General features: G+C 46.7%; 1 protein-coding gene across 2 annotated transcripts in view; it reads right to left on the minus strand.

Annotated features, from left to right (window-relative positions):
• EFCAB4B (EF-hand calcium binding domain 4B) overlaps positions 1 to 23689 on the minus strand; it is a 42177-nt gene that overhangs the window by 16379 nt on the left and 2109 nt on the right. Inside the window, exons 2-9 of one of the 2 annotated variants that reach the window (XM_040701685.2) lie at positions 21277 to 21370; positions 8905 to 9160; positions 7707 to 7818; positions 6013 to 6181; positions 4172 to 4318; positions 3742 to 3832; positions 3518 to 3610; positions 472 to 659 (exon numbers count right to left, since the gene is read on the minus strand). In XM_040701685.2, the coding sequence (XP_040557619.1) occupies positions 472 to 659; positions 3518 to 3610; positions 3742 to 3832; positions 4172 to 4318; positions 6013 to 6181; positions 7707 to 7818; positions 8905 to 9117 (1013 nt within the window). In that variant the 5' untranslated portion in view covers positions 9118 to 9160; positions 21277 to 21370. Of the gene's footprint in view, positions 1 to 471; positions 660 to 3517; positions 3611 to 3741; positions 3833 to 4171; positions 4319 to 6012; positions 6182 to 7706; positions 7819 to 8904; positions 9161 to 21276; positions 21461 to 23689 lie in introns of those variants that run through there. The other variant, XM_040701682.2, reaches the window with a different exon arrangement.

Genomic DNA, 23689 nt, shown 5'->3' on the forward strand with positions numbered 1-23689 from the left:
AGTTTCCTCAGCTATTAGAGATGGGAAGGATGCTCACAGTGATCTGGAACTGAAACAACCCCATGTTGCAGCAGTGTATTACTAGATTAAGGTCATAAACAGGAACACAAGTGATTAGCATAGAATTTGTAGGAACTTTACAGAGGCAATGATGAATTGGAAATTAGAAGGAGGAAAACTCTCTGGGCTGAGGAACACCTGTAATTTTTACAGTAAATTTAAAGCCAACTGTCAGTGAACATACTCATTTCCCACTACAGGCAGGTGAGAGGTAGCAGTAACGCTGCCTGCTTATAACAACTACACCACTGCAATGTTACTTCTCTTCCTCAAGAGCAGATAGACAGTTGTCTGATAAGATCACATTTTCTAATTAGAGGATCTTATTCTTTAACTACTTGCACACCTTTCCTTCTCTGCCTGGGTTCCTGCTCTGACAGCCCACACAGCTGCTTCCCTTTCCATTCCCACCTGTCCTTCTGCTCTTGCTCATTCTGGGCCTCTTTCTGCAGCTTCTGCAGTTGTCCCTTGACAGCCTCTAGCTCCCATTTGCTTTTCTCCAGTTCCTCCAGCAGGTTTTCATTCAGGTGCCGGAGCCTTTCATTCTGCACACGGGTCTCCAGCTGCTCTGAGTTCAGAGACTGTAGCTGATGTTCCAGCTGCAAAGGGAGAGGAGGAGTTAAATAGAGAGAGAAAGAGTTCTGAGCTACAATCAAGACTATAAAAACAGACTGAAAAACGGGAGGAAAACACAGGTTAAGTCTACAAGACCACCAGAGGGGTCAAGAAGGTGAACTGGAAGCAATTATTTCTCATCAGTGCTAGCACCAAGGAGCAAGCAATGCTGTTAGTCAGGCTGAGAAAGTGCTTCAGGCAGCACAGAAATCTGAGTGCAAACAAAGCTCACAGGAGGACGGGAAAAATATGGGTGGAAGCAGGGCTATGTCTGTTGGGAGTTATCAAGCACAGATGTTAAAATGCATCCTCAGTTTTAGGGACTTCCTGAGCCTATGGCAGCTCAAAAAGGGATGCATCAAGGTGTTGGGGTATGTCACGTCTACCCATATACAGAAAATTAAGTGACCTGGTGATCTTCACTTGTGTTGGAAATAGAACTTCAGGCTAGAGGGGTTGTTTAAATGCCACTGGGGCACAGCTCCCCACAAGACACCAGCACAAATAACAGGCCTAACTTCAAAAGTTTGAAGCCTGCTCCCTGTTCTCAGCTAGCAATGAGATCATTTGCAAATGTCTGGCATAGGCTGGGAAAGGGACACAGACAGATGCATGAGTCCAATCCACTTGTCTCAGACAAGCAGGGTGTCACTGGAAGGATCATACTGATATTTCAGTATCTAGGCAACCACATTTGCTAACCAAGGCCCTCTGCTGAACTTGGTGCTATGAAGAAACACCAGTACACACAATCTGAACTCAGTTTCCACAGTCACAGTCACTTGAGCTGAATGAACTGTTTGTTCCCAGAAGTTCTGCACATACAAGCATGTTTAGCCCTTTAAATACCATGTGTGACAACTTAAACGCACAGAGGGAATGTCAGGTAAGGGCACAGGATGAAGAGATCTCACCGAGGGGCAGGTAACCCTGTGAAAGCCATGTATGCTTTAAGCATGCTCTTTCTGCTCCTTCAAGTAGACTCTCAAAGGGAAAGAAACATGCTGTGACACAAGGTGAACTGCTTTTCTCTTTCCTACCCTGCTCTCTGCAAACACACATGTAGAACAGCCGCGAAGAGAGCTCACCTTTCCCACCTTCCTTGAAACAGAAGCCCTACATCCCTTCCCACTACGACTACAAGCACACATCGTGCTCAGCTTTGACTCGAGAGTTCCAACCCTTTGGACATTATGGAAAATTTTAGCACAATCACACGTGCTGAGCAGTCAAGCTCAGAGTAAGAAACAGAAACACCAGCCCACAGCCTCTTTCAATAAGTCTTTCAATAAACCAGAGGATGGGATTTAAATAAAGCATGTGCCCCTCCCTGAGAACTCTCAGAGTCACAAAGAACTCTGGTTTTAAGTTGTCTGCACGCTGAAACGATACAGCAGAGCAGCACAATCACAATACTGGACTTCCACCACAAGAGGGACCTGGTTCCCCACGTAACTTGGTATGAGCCTCGGACAGAAAGACATAAGAAATGCTCAGCTGAGTAGGAGCGTCTATACAGTCTCATATACTGCCCTGACCCACAGCAAGAAGAGATGCTAATTAGGAAGAGCATGCTTAGATAGCCACTATGGTCTACACCCCCAGCATCGATAGTTCTTCGACTAGAGATGATAGAATCTACACCTCTGACTTTTTCTCCTTTCGATATGTTTATGATCCTGCTGTACATTAGTTTGTCCAATCTGTTTTTGAAGCGCTGATTCACAACCTCCTGTGGCAAAATTTCTAGTTCACTCATCCATAGAAGTACAATCCTTGAGATTAATCTTCTACTTGTCTTGTTGAGTGTCCTTCATCTGTGTTGCTGCAGGATTTGAGGAATAACAGTTCCACGTGGACCTTATCCACAACCATCCCAAATCTGTAAAGCTCTGTTATAACTTCCCTCAGTCTCCTCCACCCCAAAATTAGGGTTAGGCTTCCCTAGTTTCTCCTCCTAAGGCAAATGCTCTATTTCCTTAATTATATCAGCAATCCGTACCTTTATTTCTCACATTGTTAGAGGAGACCATAACTGTGCAAACCAGTTGAGAAAATGGCACACCAAGGCTCTGAGTAGCAGGAAAACACCACCCCCTATCTTATTCTCATTACCATTCCTCATGGCATCTGAAGTTTTATTGGCTTTTCCAGCTGCTGCACAATGAGCTGTTGAGTTTAGACAACTTCTGTTTCATCCTCATCACAGCTAGCTGTCCAACTTGGATATCCCCAGTCACCACAATCTTCCAGGAACCTCCCATGACTTGTTTCTACAGCAGTCACATTGCAGTTTTCCAGAGAAGGAGGAAAAGCCATCCAAAATGGACCACCGTGTACAAATGCACATGCCAGGGACAGACAAGCCAATGGAAAATTTCTGTTTTGATCTTCTCATCGATTGATTAATCAATATGTCATTGGGTACTGAAATGCAAGTATGCTGTACGTGCAGCTCAAAGCTTCAGGGAACTGTTCCCTCTGGGTTATTTTGGAGCAGCCAGAAAAAAAAAAATAGTTGGCTCTTGCATATCTATACACAGCTTTCCTACACACCACAGAAGGCTCCAAACTCACAATTTCCAAATCTTTACCCCATTTTCCTCGCCAAATTAAGTTACTGTACAAGAGAAACCAAAGCAGATGAAAAAATGAGAGCCAAAACATTCACAGGAGGACATTACCGTTGCAGACAAACTAACCCACTTCAACACCTTCAGAGATGGGCAAAATTAGGCTGGCTAATACTGTCAGCAGATGAAAACCACCCCCAGCCAGAAAAGGTCTTTATAGAAAGACAGTAGAAGAGGGTGTGCTTTAGAAAGGCTTTGGGCTCTGTTACCTTCTTCTGACGATAGAGGATTTTCTCCAGCTCTTGCTCTTTGCTGCGCAGTTCCTTTTGGAGCAGGTTACTCCTGCTGTGTCTCAGTGCTTCCTGCAAAGATTAAGACACATGGCTATGCACACAACACCCAGCACAGTTAAGAGCAGTTCCTTAACCAGATGAGCCACCCTCCCTGCTTCAGACCACAGAAAGTTTGACTTTGGCCAAGAGAGATGAGGTACCTGGCAGATTAGCCTCTCCCTTTCTGCTCTGATCTGTTGCTCCATTTCTTCATAAAGGCACCTGACTTCCCGGTCATGGTCCGTCTCCTTTCTAAGAAAGGAAAGGTGCATACATGTCACGAGAGAGAAAGAGAACGCAGAAAGAGAACAGGAGAGAAGGGTGCAAAGAGAGTCCTACTAAGAGCTGTGTGGCATTGCCAAAAAGTTACTTCAGTTTTTTTTTCCACCAGATCAATTGTTATGGGTGTGTGCTGCTGCAAAACAAACCTCTGGCAATCAGGTCAAGATAAACAGTCGTTTCATGACAGCAAGAAAAACCTGTGTCCTGTAACCCAGCCTCCCCTGGCACTTGAGGCAGAATATAACACACGCAATTTCATCCAAATATCAGCTGTTTCCAGACAGTAAACAGCGACAATGTTCTCCTTACCGCTTCAATGCCTGCTCCATAGACTCCTTTTCATGATTCACCTCCCTGATGTACGATGAAACACGCAACAGAAACTCCTCAAAATTGGCTAAGAGCTCCGGACGCTCCTTTCGTAGCCGGGCCCAAAGATCCCGAACCTCGCTGGGACTGGAGCAAGCATACAGGAGAGAAAGAGAGCAAACGAGTTTGTGTCACCTTCTGGATTGTCACTCTAATTCCAGCATGCACTCAGGGGAGAGCAGACTGCCCTTGTCCTGTCACCTCCTCCATTACACCATACAGCAAAGAGGTTAAAATAAATTGTGAGGTTAAAATAGAGGAGGTCATCTGAAAGACAAGAAGAGTCACCTAGGAAGCAAATCTGGAATGATTATTTTCCAAGTGTTCAGTAAGAACACATTTGGTGTCTAAACTAAGATTGGAAGAGATGAATATTCAGGAAACTCTCACAACCCAGGGATTTTGGCACACATCACACAGGTGTCGTTCTCACACAGCGGCAGAAGTAGTGGATGCTACTGCCATTCTCTGCCTGTTCATCTAGCAAGTTTGGAAACTAAGTCACAAACTAAAGGAGCAATTTTTGCATGGTGTTACATTATGGATAATGTAACAGTGAAGATCAGATTCAGTAGCAAAACAGTGAAGAACAGATTCCTCCTCCGCCTCTCTTTAGCTTCTGTTTTCTGTTAATTCTTTATAACAGCTGCCTTAGCACAAAGGCATGACAGCAGCCTCTGAACTCACTGTATAAAACTGCCAAAACGAGGATAAGACTTAACAAACTTAAAGGCCGGATGCTTCATAAATTGTTGTAAACAGCAAAGGCTACTTAGCTAAAACAACCATATGGCTTTCACAGTGTCACTCCATCATTTGCAGCATTATATTTTTCTTCCAAAGTTGTTTAGCATTAAAAGAAGCATGCAGGTGCTTTGCATCACAGTGCATGTGAGACAACACAATCTGTTTCGTGACAGATGCAGCCCCTCAAACAGCAAAGTCCTTTGCTCTCAGCTTCTGTCTCCAATACCGACTGTTTCTCACCCCTGCTTGGAGCAGGGCTGCTCCCAGCAAACTGGTGCCAACTGCTGTGCTATGAAGTCTGAAGAAAAAAAGCCACAAAAACACCATCACCACCACAATCCTTCTGCCACACAGGCTGTTGGACCACCCAGCTCCAACACGTTTGCATCAGTAAGAAGCAACCAAGGAAAATGCTTCACCTGGGAAGACCCTAAAAAAAAACTGCAGCCTAGCTGCTGGATGACACTGTGTCTGTAGATTCTACTGGGGCCACATGCAAGGGCATTGATACCAAATTTCAAAGCTCTGGAGAGTATCTCCTGCTCATTTCAGCTTCTCACTGTTTCCAAGATCAGCTCAGTCCCATGCAATCCCTTGAGCACACATCTTTCATGCAGAGTCTTAGAGTTAAGATTTTCCAAACACATGGGAATGGTCATAGGCCCTCTTGGAACAGAGAGTACACACATCCTCCTTACCTTGTCTAACCCTCACATGCTTCTTTCCATCTGCTGCATGCAGAAGAGTTTCCAAATCAACTGCTACATCTTGCAGCTGTGGTCTGAACTTACAGTTTGGGAAACAATTTGTGAGAAGCATTGCACTGAAGGTAACTTATAACTGATGAGACAACCCAGACTTCATTGCATTTGTTACCAAGCATACAAAAAAAAAACCCAAAAAAGCAAGAACTAAGTAGTACTTCAGGAGCAAGCAGCTCAGTTCACCTCCTTGATGTCTGCTGGTACTTCCAAGTTTTGGTACTGCAAGATCAAAACAGGGTAGAGGTAAGGCCACGAGACGCCCCTACTTACTCTTCAAACACCTGGGCTGCTCCCAGCTGCTCCATCATGGAGCAGAATCGTTTCTCTTCATCATCTGCTGGGTCCATGTCATCTGACCAACCTGACTCAAAGGTCTCCTCGTGACTGGAGCGATCTGTCCTTCCAGCCCCTTGACACAAATTGATTCCTATTAACTTTCCTGAGGAAAGGAAGAAGGAGAAAAAAGTCAAACTGGATGTTACTTAAAAGGCTGCTATTCAAATGGCAGCCCAACGCAGCTCTGTGAGAAGCTGCCTGCATGCTACTGTTGTAGAATACAGCTCCTAGTCAGTAAAGAGCCTCTGTTCTGACGTGCTGAGTGATGTCAGCATCCAGTCTGCAATGCTGGGACTGAAACTGGCTTCCAGCCTGACAACAAGCTGTAATGGCTCTGCTCACATCTGTGCTAAAATGACATACCACTCCCAGCCTTGGAACCTCTGCATGTGAAACGTGGCATTTGGTCATTTCACTCCTGTGGAGCAGTGCTATGGTGATTCAGCTGCCAATGATGCCACAAACCCCCTCTAAGATTGCAAGCCAGGCACTGAACAGCTCCATGCCTCAGTTTCCAGTTCACAAAAAAGCATCAGGGAGATCATTACCCTTCCCTTCCCGTATGCTACATCTGCTCTGATTTATGTGCTACAGGACAGACTGCCTCTTGCTGGGATTGTGGAGTGCCTGAACAAAACAAACTTATCCTCTGAACAGCCCTCCAGCCCCATCCCACTACATATGAGTTCCAGCTTTCCAAATACTGTTTCACGCTGCAACAGTAATGCCATGAGAATTCATGCTATGCTAGGCATGTGACGGATACTGTTGCTGGCAACAAATTCTTAAAAGAAACAAATCAAGGAATTCTGCCCAAAGCGCAGGCCCCATCCCATACACCGAGGTCAGACCTTCACTAGCATGCACAGGCCCACTCCAGTCCAGCATAAAACATAAGATCTACAACAGATTTATGTCCGTACTGGAAGTTATGTGGATGGATGCAAAACAACAGCTTCGTTTCCACTCTTAAAACGTGTGCTGTAAAAAACTTAGAGTGTGGACAGGCAGGACCAACTCCAGCTTAAAACCTTGAGCAGTTAATCAAGGAGATGGGCTTAGATGAGGCACTTGGGATGTCTACTTTAAAGAAAGAGTCATTATCTCTTCTAGTCTGCCTCCTACAGCTCAGGAAATTGGGGTAGACAATGATGCTAAGATTGTTTTGACACTCTAGAAGGATCTTAGATTGCTTTACATTGAACATTTAAAATTGCTGCTGCTCTTTTTGTCAGTTGTGTAGAAGCCTCCTGTAACCTGTCAGGGGCCATGCAATGAGCCTTCTCAAGAAGCAGAGCTGACAGCAGCACAGTTTCCAGCTTCAGCTCCTTCCCTTCATCTCCCACCTGTACACCCTGACAAGAAGATGCAGTATGTGCAATCTCCAGTAAGAGGGGCTGTGGGGCAAGCTCTACCAGGCAGAAAGATGACATCAGACTGGAATAAGGGGACACAGTGCCTCAGGACGGGGTCAGCAGTACTGCACACACTCCAGGGATATCCATATAAATACAGGGCAATAAGTGGTACAGCTTCAGAAGTGCTGCACTTTCAGCCTTCTCGATAGCATAAAAATAATCACTCCACAGATGGATTTTGTCCTTCCTTTACCTCTGCGCAGTCCTTACCTAGTCCCATGCTGAACTCCACAGGTGTCAGGTATCCATTATTGTTCTGCTCCAAGCTGTCAAAAACAGTCTCCAGCTGCTCAGGGGTTAGGGGGAGCTCACTCTGAAGCCTCTGCAGACAAAAAAGAATGAACATGATGAAAGCATGACTCAAAGTCTTTCCTGCGACTGCTGCCTCGGCTGTTCCCAGCTTTGGCCTACGGTGCTGTGCCCTTTCAGCACTGCCTCTTGGCTAGGATGAGACAGTATGACAGTACACTGTTTGAGCCCACTGATAAGGTTTTCAGTTAAGAAGTGATTCAGCCAGGAATGCAGAGAGAGAACTTCTGTCTGCTGGGACTGCACCATTATTCTCACCACACAGTTAAGGAACAGAGATCTGCCTTTGGATTACGTGTGGAGCACCTAGTGTGAAAGTTCTCCCAAAGAAGCTTCCAAATAACTTGAAGTACAGGAAAAAAACCCATCACTGCCCATTAAAAACACAGATTTAGATAAAGCTTAATAAATATTTATTAACATAGGTATACAAAATTAGGCATCACACAACCCAAAACGAAGTGAGTCAGCAACTAAGCCAGCACTTGTTTACTCAACAATACCTGCCAAATATTAACTATAGATGGAGAAAGAGATGGAAAAGGAGAAAAACACTCTATATGTAACCTTCCAGATAAATCACTAAAGCAAAAAGAACAATGAAAGAGGTTTTGTTAACAAACAAAAAGCAGAAAAAACCAACACATTATGCCAGAGCAAAGTGATAGTTCAGGTCTAACATACGTTTCTGAGACAAGACCTCAGCTGTGACTGAAACAAAAAGAAGTTGCACAGCCTTTTTGTGAAGACTGACAGACTTCTAGTTGCTGTTTATAGTCGTGTTATTTTGTTTTTAAAATAAACAAAAGATTTTTCTCCCCCAGATTTCCCATCCATTGCATGTTTAACGTTTGTACAAACTGTTGCTTTTTATCTATTTATTTATTTATGCGTTCCTTAAAAATTTGGAGTTGCAGTCCCACTTGCCCCAGGAACTCCCAAGAGGCCCATGGCCCCTCCTGGATCAGCTGGCTGGGCCAGAGCCCAGCTCCCTGAAATCTGAATGAGACAGATGTGTTTGCATCCACCTTGCCAAAGGGTAAGACGTGCCACATTCTCCTCTCTTCTGCCACTCATGACTTCACAGCTCCTCTCTCACCTGCATGTCCAATTTGGTGATGAAGCCCTTCTTATCCTTGTCACAGAGCTGGAAGAGTTCCCTCGCCTTTTCGAGCATCTCCACCTGCACGTCCTCCAGTTCGCTCATTTGGCTGGAAGGAGAAGCACCAGAAGCCACATCATCCTCCTCGTCCCCCTCCTCTTCTGCTTCCCAGTGGACATATCTCAGGAGAGAGCTCCTCCGGTTCTCCATCTTTTCAATGCCTTTTGCCCCAGGGCAGGGGAAAATTGAACAGCTGTGGGGCAGGAAATAGAGAAACCCCAGTCAAACACAACCCTCCACTTCTAACCCGCACATCATCTGGTTACACACCATGCTGAACTGAAAGAACCAGATGTGCACCACAGCTGCAGAGCAGGACAAAGGCAGTGAGGAGGATCTGTGCAAGAGATGGAAGAAAGAGGAACAGGAATGCCTCTCCCAGCCCTCTCCCACCCAGACCCCACAGCTGACCATCCACTTCTGATGTTTTCTTGTGAACGCTTCCCAAATACTAATTCCATCCTCTTTCATGTTATTACAGCACACACAAAAAAGGTCAGAACATTCCTACACTGGGACATAAGATGGGAAAAAATTAATAAGCAGGGCACTCCTTCCCTTTTTACCTCTGTTTTGAGAGCTCAAAAGCTGCCAAACAGAATTTTAATCTGAAACGTTCACATTTGTAGGAAGGAAACCACACAATTACAGAGACGTTTCAGATGCCAAAGAAAATAATTCCCATTATTTACAAGTACCCAACACGAAAGGGCTAAGCACCCCTCTAAGCGCAGTCCTGGGGCTGTAAAGATGTGCACAGCACATCCCTACCCCAACCCACCTTCTGACTTACTGCTCCCACATAACACACTCCAGACAGCCTTTCTTCAGCACCAGCGCCACATTCCTAAGCCTTGCTGCACTGCTTTGAGCTTCTCCTCCTGCAGATCTGTGCTCCGCATTGCAGGGCAGAAGTGAGCTGTGCAAGCAGGCTGCGAGCAGATTTAAACACAGCACCAGCCAAGAGAGCTTGGCTCTTTCTGTTTTTGAAATCACCAAGAAATTAAAAGCCATGTACAGATGCCATGATAACAAGCAACTTAATTCTGTTTGTACTCTTAGTACATTAGGATGATAAAGAACATGACGGCCTGGAAGAATGTCACATGCAAGAACTGCATGAAACTAATACAAAAGGAGAAGGCGATTATATGCCATGCTATGTGACTCCATTCATTACTGCTGGTCCATGAGCCAGAGGGTTGTTCTGCTTCAAAGAACAAGCAGAATGCTTCACTCCCCCTTTCAAATCGGTAATTTTGCAGGGCATCCGTTTAGTGTCACTTGGAAACATATCTGTTTGAAACTCTGCAGAAGACTTACTGTAAGTTGGTGCTATTCTACATTTCTAGTCAAGCAGTCACCCCTAGCAAGCAACAGACACAGAGCTGGGCCCATGCTTTGGGGAATACTGTAAGGGAAAGAGGAAAGAGAGCATGAAAAGAGGTGGTGGTGGGTAGGAGCCTTTCACTCTTTCTTCAAATAAACCCTTCTGCCTAAGCTTCTTTGTATTATTGGGCCAACAGAGCAAAAGGTGGAGGCTAAAGCCTGATCCTACTCACTAGCTGGGCAGTCACATTGCTTCTGATGGCAAATCTGTACATGTTAGAAGTCAGAAAGAAACAGAAGGAAGCTCGGCTTCCTCCTCATACTCAAGTAGAAGTTGTAAAGTTAGACCTGAAGGAAGAAAAAAAGAAAGATCCAAATATCTTTAGCTGCATGGATATTACAGGTGATGATGGTGAGGAGTCAGACAGCCACACCGGTGAGTTGTATTGACTGGCTGTTACACAGGCCACTTGCTGAACACTTCTGACAGACCCATCTCTTCCACAAATACATTCAAAGCAAGAGCTATGACAAGAATGAGGACAAAAAGGAAAAAAAAAAGGAACAGAACGTGAAAAAGCACAAAAAGAGATACATTTTCTAAAACTTCCCCCTACACACCTAAGAGGGGCTGATGTCTCCTAGCTGTAAAGATCTTACTTTTTTGCTACGAGTTTCATCAACTTGTATTTCAAAGGCCAGAACAACCCACACAGATGATGACTCCCATTTCTGCTGCAGCAAACAAAAGGCTGTACAAGGAGGGTGTTCTGTTCTCTTCAGAATCATCTGCAAGCTGAAATTGGAAACATGATATCCCTACTTCTAGCACCTCCCAATTTTATCAAAAGCCCAACTGAATCGTAGCTCCCAAACATTAGTAATGCTACAAGCCTCTTAATTAGAAGAGCTGGGGAGCCTGACGTGGACAAGAGTCTGAAAGGGTTTGACTTGCTCTTATAAGAGATGAACCCCATTAATTCAACATCCAGAGCACAGTCTCCTGTTCAAGCTGCTCAGAGAGGCCTGAAGCCAGATGTGGCTCTCAGTGGTGAGATGGCACTCGCAGAGGAACAAAGCTGCAAATACGAGACAGCCTCAGCAAGCAAAACACATGGCAGCACTCTGACGGGCTTCTCCCACAAGGTCTCCAGTTGTTCATCTCCATCCCCATTTGTAAGGGCATCGCAAAGTAGAAAAGCAGATGAGAGGCGTGAAGCAGATCTCAGTCTAACCTGCCCCAGTTACAGTTAGTTGATAGAGCTGCTCCCCAGTAGTGTGCAGCAACAAGATGCAGAGTATCACTGAAGGATAACACTGAAGGAGGCTGAGGTCACTAGGGTAGGAAACCTGGGTACTAGTGTGCAACGGCAAGGCCAGCAAAGCCAGCTGAGGAACAGAAGGACCAGCTTAGCAAAAGCCATACTTGTCTGCCATAAATAGAGGAGGCAGAAGAGATAGATAGGTAATGGCACCTAATGCTTTTGGTCAACCGAACCTACCATGTTCCACAGGGAGAAGTAACCAAGTCACCTGCCAACAACAAAAACCTGTCAGAACTCATTTCTCCTCCAGCTCTCACCTCGCAGAACTCATTTCTCCAGGTCTCATCTGGCAGAATGCGATAGCCATTGAGACAACACCACTTAGCGTAGGATCAGGGTAGTCTCTATCTTTTAAGCTATCAATTTCCATCACCACAACATCTGCAATGGGTCACAAGAAAGCCCATCCAGCCCAGACTAACAACTCTTTTCCAGGGCCTGGGAAATCTACCAGAAGATGTAAGTGTTTGAGACCCAAAAGCACCAATGAGCTCCAATTGCAGGTAACCACCTCTGCACATCACATTCTACAGCTCACTCATCCCTCACAGTCAGCCGTGGTACTGCACAGTCCAGATTTGAGCAGATGTCAAATGTGCAAAAAAAACCTGATACAGAACTCAAGAGAGAAAAGACAGTCCTTAGGATCTGTGGATTACAACAGCTACCTCCCGCCATGGTATGTGCTGGGGCCCAGCGTGCAGAAATTCACTTGCACCTAGAAGACAACCTTCCTGGTGTGCAGAGTCTGCCAAGCAAACACAGATCATCTTGGACAAAGCACAGGAGGAACTTGAATGCTGGTAAGAATAACGAACACCAGGTGCCTTCCACACAGAGGTAAGTCAGACCAGTTTTATGCGCATACTTTAACCTCTCTAGGCATAAACTGCAGTTTGTCTTGTGCAAAGTGGTGCCAGAAAATCAGCTGGATCTGACAGGCGAGACCTTCTGCTGGGAAATCACAAGACCTGAATCTTAATCCTGACTCAGTGTGCTGTACCGCCCTGAGCAAGGCATGTCACCTGCCCATGCTGGCATTGTCAACCCTCCAATTTGATCCCAATTCTTGTAGCAGCTGGCACTTCATTTTAAAATTCTATTTCTGGAGACTGATAATTACTTGTGAAACTCAAGGGTCACAACAGTTTCGAAGCCTCGTGGCTGAAGAAAAGAAACACCTGAACATAGAACCTGAAGGCTCTGCAAGTTTCAGCAAACAGAAGAATGAACACAAGGTGTATTTCTTGGAAAGTGGAAATACTGTTTTCAAGATAGTGTTGCAAGGTCATGGTTTCCAATTTATTCTCTCTGAATTCTTGTTATTGTAGCAGCAGAGCTAAAAAGGTAAAGAAAAGTCATGACACAAGCACCACCAACAACCAACCCTTATCTGTGACCACGAGCACCGCGTGCGCATGACAACTTTGGGGTTTTTCTTAACCTGTTGAGGAAGGGAGAGTGGGAAGCACAGCCAAACTCTGCACAGCTGGTCCTCAGATGACCTCAGTCCCAGGCAGGGCGCTGTACAGACGCTGAACACGCAGCATTCCTAGCAGTCCTGCCAGAATGCAGCACAATGAACCTACAGTGAACAAAGGAAAACTAAGGACGACTGGCTAAGTGGCTTACCGGGATTATGGTGCAAGACTTGTAGAGCTGTAAAGGAAAGCAGGTTTTTGTGTTCCTGTACTGCTGCGTATTTGGTGACGCTGTGGGGGTTCGTAAAGATTCCTTATGGGCATGTAGTAGGTGTCCAAGGTGTACCACAAAACAAAGTATTCAGATCATCACTGGAGGTTTCCCAGAGGAGATCCTGCACATCTCTGCCTAAGAAAACATTATTAGAAACATAAAAACCCCACCCTGGTAGAAAAGCTAAACGGTTAAGCCGGTTGTTGAAACAGATCAGAAGGACACACACCCATGAGAAAGAGTTCTGCTGCACTGAAGGGAGCCACAGAAATGCCAGAAAAATGTTTTTAGGGGGCAGCGAGGTGCCACAGGCTGGGCCACCCGCTCTCTAAGCTGTTTTGCAGGATCAGTCCCAGGCAAGGACACCACCCAGCAGCAAACGCAGGCTGATACAAGAGCACTTAAGGAGTTCAGAGGTATCCTTCAGGGGGTGTTCAGGTGTGCTGATCACACTTCTGATGCATATGTCCCAGAGAATGTTGTACAAAGAGAGGAGAAGGGCCATGGCGAGGTGTTTCTGCAGCAGAAGCCTGTTGCTCCAGCCCACAACAGATGCAGAACAGGAGCACACCCAGATCACAGAATCATAGAGTCATCAAGGCTGAAAAGACCTCTGAGATCACCAAGTCCTACCACCAACCCACCCCCACCATGCCCACTGATCACGTCCCTCAGTGCCACATCCACACAGCTCCTGATCATCTCCAAGGACAGTGACTCCACCACCCCCTGGGCAGCCTGTGCCACTACATCACTGCTCTTTCAGGGAAGAAATAATATCCAACCTGAACTTCCCCTGGTGCAAATTAAAGCCATTACCTCTTGTCCTAAAGATACCAAAGCACGAAGTGTTTGTTTGCTCGTGGAATGGAAGCATGAGTCAGGAGCAGCTGTGGAACAAGTAGGATTTAAAAGAAAAAGGCAGCAAAGGCTTTATGAGCTCTTATATCACTTTGAATCAAACACCTGCCAGTTGCTCTGTTTACTCTACCTTCCTTTCTCTCCTGCTCTTTTGAAAGCCAATAATTACTGTAAAAACAGTGCTTTGTGTAGGACAAACCCCTCTATAGGTGAGTAGGCTCTCCGATTTTATAGCACTGTGAGATTCAATGTTCTCACATACTTACAATGACTATCATTACTGACACATACTTACAACAAGTATCCTCATTACACGCAAAAAGCCCGTATTTGGACTGCATTACAGCCAGACAAGCCTCTCTGATCAGGTGAATGTAAAGGAGAAATGAGCCTTGCCAGAGAACCCCATCGATCTCCATGTCAAACCATGCAGGCTGAATTTCCAAGAGTTGCTCCAGGACACTGGGCACCCATTTGGTGGAAACTGTAAAAAGTTCTGCCACGGCCTCTGAGAAGGCTGGGAGGAAAGCAGGAAGAAAAGTTCCTTCTCAGCATACTTTGTATAACATTCATTTTAATCTTTCCCTTCTTGTAGGAAATTCGCTCCCATTGTTTGGGATCTGTTTGGGTGGTTGTTGGGTTCTCCCTTCCCAAAGGGAACGGCAGGAAAAAAAATACACTGAAAAATTAGAAAAAACAGCAATTGTTTTATAAGGCTTTTTTTCTTTAAAAGTTAAGAGAACCCATACACACCCTGGGCTGTGAGCCTGCAATCAGGTGCAATATCTGGTACACACTCTCTCTCTCTTTTAATTGCCTGCACTTGATTGTACTCCTTTAAGGAAATAGGAATGAATCCAGGAACCTTTGTGTTGTTTATTCAGTGGGAGATTAGCTCAATTTGATAGCTTTGAGCTAAACCACACCGCACTATCAACAGATGACTTCATTACGAGACATGCCAGCAAGATAAGGAGGTATATCCCAGAACCATGGACTGCTGGAATGGGCTCTGTCATTCTGAGCAGCGTGTTCAAGGACATGCTCTGCTGCTGTGCACCATTTCCCTCAAAGATCAGAGAGATCTTTATGACTTACCACGCCAACTTGCTGAACTCTGTCAAAAAATCGTGCCACAAAGAAACCCACTGCATGAAGACTCCATGCCCCAATCTGCACAGAGAGCCTGGCTGTGCAGCTCTCTATTTCCAGCCATGAGTGCCAGTGAACTTCTCTAAGCCGCACTCACCACTGCTTTCTGAGCTCCACAATTCAACGGCACAACGGAAAGCACCAACGCAGGCCAGGAACTGTCAGAGCAGTCCCTCAGCAATACAGACAGGTATCCTCGATATTCCAAAACAATATTATTGCCCCCAGAAAGTGCCACGAAGGCTCTGCCTCCGTCGCGCCCACACGCCATTCCTCAGCTAGCACAAGCCAAGGACGTTTCACAGCTGTCACACTGGCAGCGTCACAGTGTTGGCACTGCAAACACGGAGGGCGCGTGTTTGCTCTGGAACCGCTCCTACTAATTGGGGTTTTGGCTTTGTTGCCTTGTTTGTCTTGGGGAGCGGGACAGAAAGCATCAGTTTTTCCTCTAACAATATTTGGGCCAGGAGTTAATTCCCAGCAATTAAAAACAAAACCCGAACCGCATTTTTTCCATAAACATCTAATGGTCTAGGATGTGTCACTGTAACGAGCACGCAGCAGATTTTCCACAAAATAAAGCACAAGCCTGCAGTAAGACATGACAAATAGCAATAGCCAGCTTAGAAACAACTCACTTTTACAAATTCCTTCATTTGAAAAGGCTAACAAGTCTCCTGAAGCTTTATTTGTCTTCTTAATGAAACAAAACAGAACATCTCAAACAGTGCAACACTAGGATTTATCTCACGTACCACAACGGCAGAGGAATGGAAAAACCCCACAGTATCATGCCCTTTGGCATCAAGAAGAACTCATTGTATTTCCAAAGATCGGAGATCATTCTGCACATCCACAAAGGACACAATTAGCCAGGAGAAAGTAAATATCATTCACTTAGTCAAGTAGAAAAGGCCCCGAGCAGTAGCAGATTTCCTGCTGATGCCACTGCTGTTAATGTTCTGCCACAAGTATGCGGTTGCTGGAGGACAGGGGCGATCCACTCAAGAACTGTAATTGAGAAAGATGGGATTTTTTAATTGCAAAGAGATAATACAGCCTTTATTCACCGGCTGAGCACTCCTAGCAGTGTTGAGAAATTGAAGGCACACACTGCTCTGAGTACAGCAATTAGTAGGGAGGTTCCATGTGTTTACATCAAGTATGCTCTCCACATGTGCTCTGCCATACTGGTGATACCTACAGGCAAGGCAGGAGGTGAAGATATAGGAAAAGAAGGTGAGAAGACAGAGGACTCGGCACTTGACATCACAGACATGCTGGATTGCTTCTGATTTGAGCTGAAAATGGAGCAAGGAGAGCCTCATCAAAGCAGATCCCAACTCCTCTACTCCCAGAGCTGCTTGGCAGCCAGCAAGGCCCCACAAGGAAGAAGCTTCAGACCTAAGCTGGCATTCAAAGCTCTGCAATAATCTTTTCAGGAGATGACACAAGTCCAGAGCAGCTCCTCAGCTTGTTGAACTGAACATCACCAGTGAATGCCTCAGAGCTGCCTCACCTGCCCCTTGAGCAAAGCACATGTGTGCAGCACAGCTTGTACCTGCAATAGCAACCAGAAGCCAGAGCAGTCCCACCAGACTCATGCCACTTGGCCATGCCAGGTGCAAAGAACAGAAGTGAGGAAAGAGCTACACCTTCATTGATCGAGATCCCTGATCCAGAAATTAATGGTATACAAAGAACAATTGACAGCCTCGTGCAGTCCAGAGCTGCCAAATCACACATAGATGAAACACTGGAGCACCCAGTCCCCTTCTGAAGTAGGAACTCTACTCCTGGGTAGAGCACCCCCTCACACTGTGTACTGAGGAATTTTGAGAGCCATTTCTCCTCCATCTGAGCCAGCAAGATCTCTGGGGCACCTGAACAGCACTTACTCAGAGGGCTATAGCTCCAGGGGGATGCACGAAGTTAAGCCTTTTTTCCTCATCTCTAGCCTCTCTTGAGAACTGGACAGAGTGATCTCACCACTGTGATCATTTCTGGCTTGCAAGCTGGCAACAGGACAGCGAGAGAAGTTTCACCTCACTACAATGAATCCTCAAGATGCACTTAAGGGATTAAAAAATATATTTAAGAGGCAAGATTACTCAGCAGGAATGAGCAGCTCTAGACAGCAACTCCCCAGAGAAGCCTCTCTACAGCTGCTGCTCCGTAAGTTTCGCCCACGAGCAATGTATGGGACCCACGGACAGTCTGACCTTTCTGCAAATGCTATTCAAACAAACACAGCTGAGGCAGCTGGGCGAAACCAATCATGAGAAGACAATTAACCCACTCTCTGCCTCAGGGGAATGGCCACAATACCACTGAATGACACTCAGTTACCTCTCAGCGCAGATCCTCCCAGGTAACAGTAGCAAGCAGCAGCACTTCAAACTCAGAAGCTGATGCTGTCTGAGAGGTGCTTATGCTCTGCTCCCTCTGTTTAGGTGCTTTCACTGCTCGGGGAAATCAAAATTACTGGGGGAAAATTATCCCTCCTTTGTTGGAAGCTGTGACTGGGTCAGAAGCCCACAGCAGCGGCACTGACACAGGGGCTGCAGAAAATAGGGAGTAAGAGGAACACGTAGGTGAGGTGGTAGAAAACTTCCTAACAAATGTTTTTAAAGACAAATTCTGTTTTCACAAAGTATGCAGGAAAAAAGACCTTAGTATTCAGTCTAACCAGATGAGTACAGTTGTACTCAGAAAAGATCACAATCCCGCATGCTCTATCTAAGCAGCACTTTTTCTCTCCTTACTCTTGACAATGCAATGCAGTCACTGCAGTGATATTCTAAACCCACAGCTCCAGAACCAACTGGTCACCAGCATAGGTTAAACAACCTGTAGAACTATATCAAAATGGAGAGCACATACTTTCAGTTCAACACTTGCAAAGACATTGGGTAACCCTACCTGAAGAATTCACCACCTGTTAATCGAGCATCTCCAACTCCTCAAAGCCGATCCCTGCATTCTCCCTCTGCCATGGGAAGGCAGGAAGTCAGAACAAAAAGTTCCTAGGCAGAAACCCTGCCGAGACACAGCAGCTGTGAGCTCCTTCAGCCTTCCCTCAATTCCTCACCCAAGAGAGACTTTCCGTCCCCTTCCCAGTTCCACAACCCCATGTTCTCTCTGTGGCTGTCCCCAAGTACCTCCAGGAGCAGGATGGTTTCACTCCCCTTCCCTGGAGCCAGCAGTACTCCACACCAAAAAGCAAAGGAAGAAATAACACTGCCACTGTACACAGAATATCTGAGCAGGTCTCGGCAGGAGGTGTGGTTTGCAGTGCTCCCAGTGCATCCCATCCCCTTTCCAATGCAGGCTGGCTAGCAGCAGTCAGAGCAGAAAAGGCACAAGGAATGCTGCCATTACATTCCCAGGGTAAATTCCTCATAATCCTGCCTCATGCACAGCTGTGGAGGGGAAGGGCTTGTTCCTAAGTTGCCTTAGGCAAGAGGGGAAGAAATGGGAAGGAAGCAACAATCTCTCATCTGTGCTGTAGAGTCACACCAGCGCAGCTGGAGCTCTGCAGGGCAGGCATGCAGCTTGCTGCCCACCCCACTTCAACACGAGCAGGGCTGGAAACTGTCCCTATGAGTCCTACCTCAAACCTGATGCCACTGATTTATTACTGCACTGCTTGTCTCACAAAGAGAAGCAAGAAAGCATAGGGAAAAGGAGAGGTAAACCAGGATCTTCTGACTGGCATCTGAGGAGGAGAGACTTCATCAAGCTGCAAACTGCAAAGGGAGCAGCTCCCAGCAGCAAGGATCTGCAAGAGGTAAAGGTGGGACATTCCTCATACAGTTTTCTTCCACTAGAGAAGGGCAGCAAGAACGACCGCGCACCCTTCAGGGCAGGCTCTTGCTGCATAGCCAAGGCAAATAAAAATCAGACCAAGTGCATTACCTGCCTCTGAGCAGGGCAGTGTACTCACCATTCTGTTTATGGTTGCTGCAGAGATGTTTAACACTGACCTGTGGTCTCAGCCTGCACACCTCGTGTTAGCTGGGATGCTGCTAAGCAGCACAGAGAAGGAAAGGAGCCGCCCTTCTGTGCCTCACGGCCTGCCCTGCCTCTCATCTCCTCCTGCAGGCCCTTATAAAGCTTCTCCAAGTACTGACCACAACAACAAGCTTATTGAACAAACAAAAAAGGTGTTTTGGAGCCACATTAATGAATCTTTAGCACTATGTGGGTAAAGGTCAAGGAAAGCAAAAAGTTATGGTTCCCATAGAAATGCTAATCCAACCATACTGTGTATCCTCTGCATTTAATGGTACGCTGCTGAAAAGAAAAAGCTTTCGTCCTCTGATGCCAGGAAGGGTTTTGAATTAGCAAAGACACTCGACCACCACTCCCCACTCTTTCATTGTTCAGAGAAGTGGATTTACAGATCAAATTGGATTAAGCCAATCTTAGCATCATTGCAGCCTCCCTAATACTTCAGGAAGCAGTGAGGGCTCTCAAGCATGATTACAGACTGAATGCCATGTGCCCAACCTGAACGGAGGAGAGGGACCCAGGCGTCAGAATGGGGTGAGTCACCGAACCACAGTCTGCCCTGATCCCATGCTTGGGTGCAGCAGGGATGTGGCAAGGAGAGAGGGGAGAGGATAAGCAACAAATCCCTACGCATCCACAGCTAGTGAACATCAGTCCAGCTGCTTTGATATCCCTTTAAATACCTCCTCCTGTCTAGGATCCCAGCTGACGAGTTTGAAAACGGGAGAGGAGCAACTTCACCCACAGGAAGATGGAGGAAAAGGAAAAACAAAATGAAGAGAAGTGTGAAGTGCACATACAGATTTTTTTCATTTGAATATATACACCGCACATTGTTTTTCCATACTAATAGCATTCAGTGAATCTTTTGAGCCAGTGCTGTGTTCTGCCAGGGCAGCTCTCTCCCTGCTGCAGAAGCAGAGTTTGCTGAATGCAGTTTCTCTTCCTGTGTGCAGATGACATGGGAAGAGAACAGTGTGTACAACTCAACTGGATTAGTGGTCTGCATTCAAAACTGTGCCTGAAGCGCAGGAAACTGCAGAGAGCAGGATTGTGCAAGTACAGAAAGACAGGCTTGTTCACTTCCTTACCTGGGGGTCTATTCTTCAATACCAAGGACCCATCAAGAGGAGTAAGACCCCTAACGACTGCCATACATCATATGGGGAAAGCAATACCCAATCTCAAGCTGGTGAGAGCTCTTTATGGGATCATCATGAATGATGCACTGCCACGCTGACCTCTCTCCAGCATAAATCTGTGTATTGCTGTGCTCCCTGACGAACCTTTGAAATCTTATCTTTTTATACTTTACATAAAGCCCACACCACTCTGCCCAGCATGAGTAACTACCAGTGGTGCTTTTGCATGCAGCAGCTTAGAACAAGCAGCCAGATTTGCATAGGAAGCAAAAGATGTTTTGTGCCATAGTTAAAGCATTAAACCAATGGGTTTTGTGCATCTGTACTGGAGCAGAGGATTACTCCTCAGGTTTCATGTCTAAAGGGCAGAAACCTTGCCAGCTCCTGTAAGAGGTGAAGAGGGTGAGGAGGAAGGAAAGGAGTCTCGAGCACAGAAGCAAAGCGTGAAATGGAAAAAACACGCATCTGCAGGGACATCTGCACTCTTTATCCCTCCAGTAAATCTGAATTCCTTTCCAAGTTCCCATGATATCAGGCAGAAGTGCACAGCTCAGGACAACAGACCCCTTGACCTCCAAAGATTGGGGAGCTGAAGGGAGGAACGAGCCCTTAGCCTTGCCAGACCTTGGGACAGCTCAGAGGACACCAAGCTCTGCAGGCCCATGGAGCTGCAGCACCTCCAACCCCAGCAGACAGACACGTGAGCTCCCAACTCCATGTCTTCTCCTTGCAGAGCCACCAGCCGGCTGCTCCTCCACTCTCACCGTCCCTTCAGGCACAAGCACACATACCTTCTTCCCTCTGAGGTTCCAGTGTCAGGGCTCCATGTCTCGGAGAGGAGAAGCGAGGTCTGGTTGCTCCTCCGGGCTGCAAACTCGGCTGTGCCTGCCAAGGGGAACAACGACTCGGTCATGCTGTGTCTTATCTCAGTGATGACGCCTGCCTTCCTCCTTGGGCAAAGCTCAGCGGCTGCCCAGGAGGGCAGCTGGCCCAACGCCCGCTGCCAGGTCTCAGCCTCAGGTGATTCACAGTGGAGAGGGATGGACAGCTCTGCTGGCCAACCCATCCCACCTGAAAAACAGCATGCGTATTTGCATTTAGTCCACATGCCTGGGTTAAGTGCAAGTCACTCTGAGCAATATTTACACATCCCATCCCCTCACCGCAGCTCCTCCCAGTACAGCACACTGCTCACTTTCTCTGAGCGCAGCCCTTGCAGCAGGTAAGGCTCAGCCCAGCCAACGTCAGCTGAGAGTCAGACCATAGGGAAAGATCTACCAATGCCATTCTACCAGTGCAGTCACCTAACAATTCCAATCCTCAGCAAAGGATGAGCTTGACCTGTTTTCTTCATGTTATGGAGGGGACAGTGGGTAGCTGAAAGCACTGCTCTGACTTGAAGGTGGTCTACTGAAGGCCACGGAATCATTAAGATTGGAAAAGACCTCTAAGATCATCCAGTCCGATCCCCAGCCCACCCCCACCATGCCCACTGACCATGTCCCTCAGTGCTACATCTCCACAGGTCTCGAACACCTCCAGGACAGTGACTCCACCACATGCCTGGACAACCTGTGCCAACTCTCCCTTCCCAGGGGCTAGAGAGTGTGCAGCCATAACAGGATTTCTGCCAGCTTTTGTTTCCCTCCTTTCAGGGAAGCAAAGTAGATAGCAAAGGCAGCGCAGTGCAGTTGCAATTAGTCAGCACAGACTCCTGGCAGCTCCCTGTACATCCCTTCGCACAGCCTCACGCACTTCTCCTAATTGCTTTACTACATCCTCAGCTTGGGTCAGTGACACTGCATAGTCTGTGTGACATATCTGGGCAGCTGGCATTTTTATTTATGCCACAGAGATACCAGTCATCCCATGCCACCATTGTTGATTCTTTCCCTTAAACGGCTGCCTGATGATATGTAAATGTGTAAGGCTGACAGACATGAGCACATGGCATGAGCAGAGCACACTGTGCTTCATCCCGCAGCAGAACACTTGGTGACCCAACCTCAGCGGTCCCCATGCAGCTGCAGAGGTCAAGTTTGCTTAGCAAAACTACAATTAGAGCCACACACAGGGAAATCCATCTAAAGCCAGCCAGGAAATTAAAAGCGTCAGGATGCAGAAAGGGGAAAAGAGAAAGTGCTGGAAAAAGTACTGAGAGAAGCAATGAGAGCAACACGGCATCTCACCTTGGAGCTGCTGGGCCATGCACTGTCTTAGAGGGAACACAGTGACAGAGGACAAAGCCTCACTGATTGCTTCAGTACTGCTCGTTGGATGCTTCAAAATGGGCCAATCTAGATTCAGGTGTCTGAAGTAAAACAAGTGTTTCCACCTTAGCCCTTATGCAAACAGCAAGCAAAGGCACCGGGCAAGAGCAGGAAAGACACTGCACGGCTCCGTGAAGAAAACAGAAGTGCTACAGCTGAAACCTCTTATCACTGCCTCGAACGTCAAGCTGAGCTCGTGGGAGCAGGCAAAGAAGTGGGAGGATTCTATCCCCAGCACAGCCATATCGAGTCAAAAATATTTAGGCAGTGAATAATACGTGAGCTGCATTGTGGAAACCCATCCTAGCTTACTGCACATGGGGATCGATATCTGCAAAGCTCTCTGACCATGAAGAACACCGCGCTGGGAGCTGCGTCCATTTGATTTATGTTACTTGTCTACTGAACCTCATCCCATCGGGTCACTCCTGAGGCAGCCAGGATTACAGCAGAGCCAGGACTGCCCGCATGCTGCTGAAGAGAGCCCCATGTGGAGTCCTTGCCTGCAATAACGTCGCCAGATCAAGGGATGACAGAGCCTCAATTCACAACACGAATCAAATTAAGGTTGGAGGGAGAAATCTTTTTATTTTCCAGATCACTCAAACTGCCTGGAGAAAGGACAGCCTGGGCTGATTCCCTATCAGACTGAGAACAGAGGGCTCCCATAGCTCTCAGCAGACAGATGCGCTCATACGAATGCAACTTCATGTGATACGCAGAAACAGACAGCTCCCGGAGATGGAAAATAAGACAGGAATTGCTCCTGAACCTGCGCAGAGCAAGGCTGGAAGCCACCAGCTCCATCGGAACAACCGAGGATTCAGTGGGTCAGTTTTCAACTGGGAAACTGCACTTTGTTTACCCGTCTCCTTAGGCTGTTCCCGACACAGCCACGTCTCCGGCTGAGGGGGGCAACTGCCCGGCAGGAAGT

Source organism: Gallus gallus, chromosome 5 (assembly GCF_016699485.2).
Source record: "Gallus gallus isolate bGalGal1 chromosome 5, bGalGal1.mat.broiler.GRCg7b, whole genome shotgun sequence".
In the NCBI taxonomy this organism is placed as follows: Eukaryota; Metazoa; Chordata; class Aves; order Galliformes; family Phasianidae; genus Gallus; species Gallus gallus.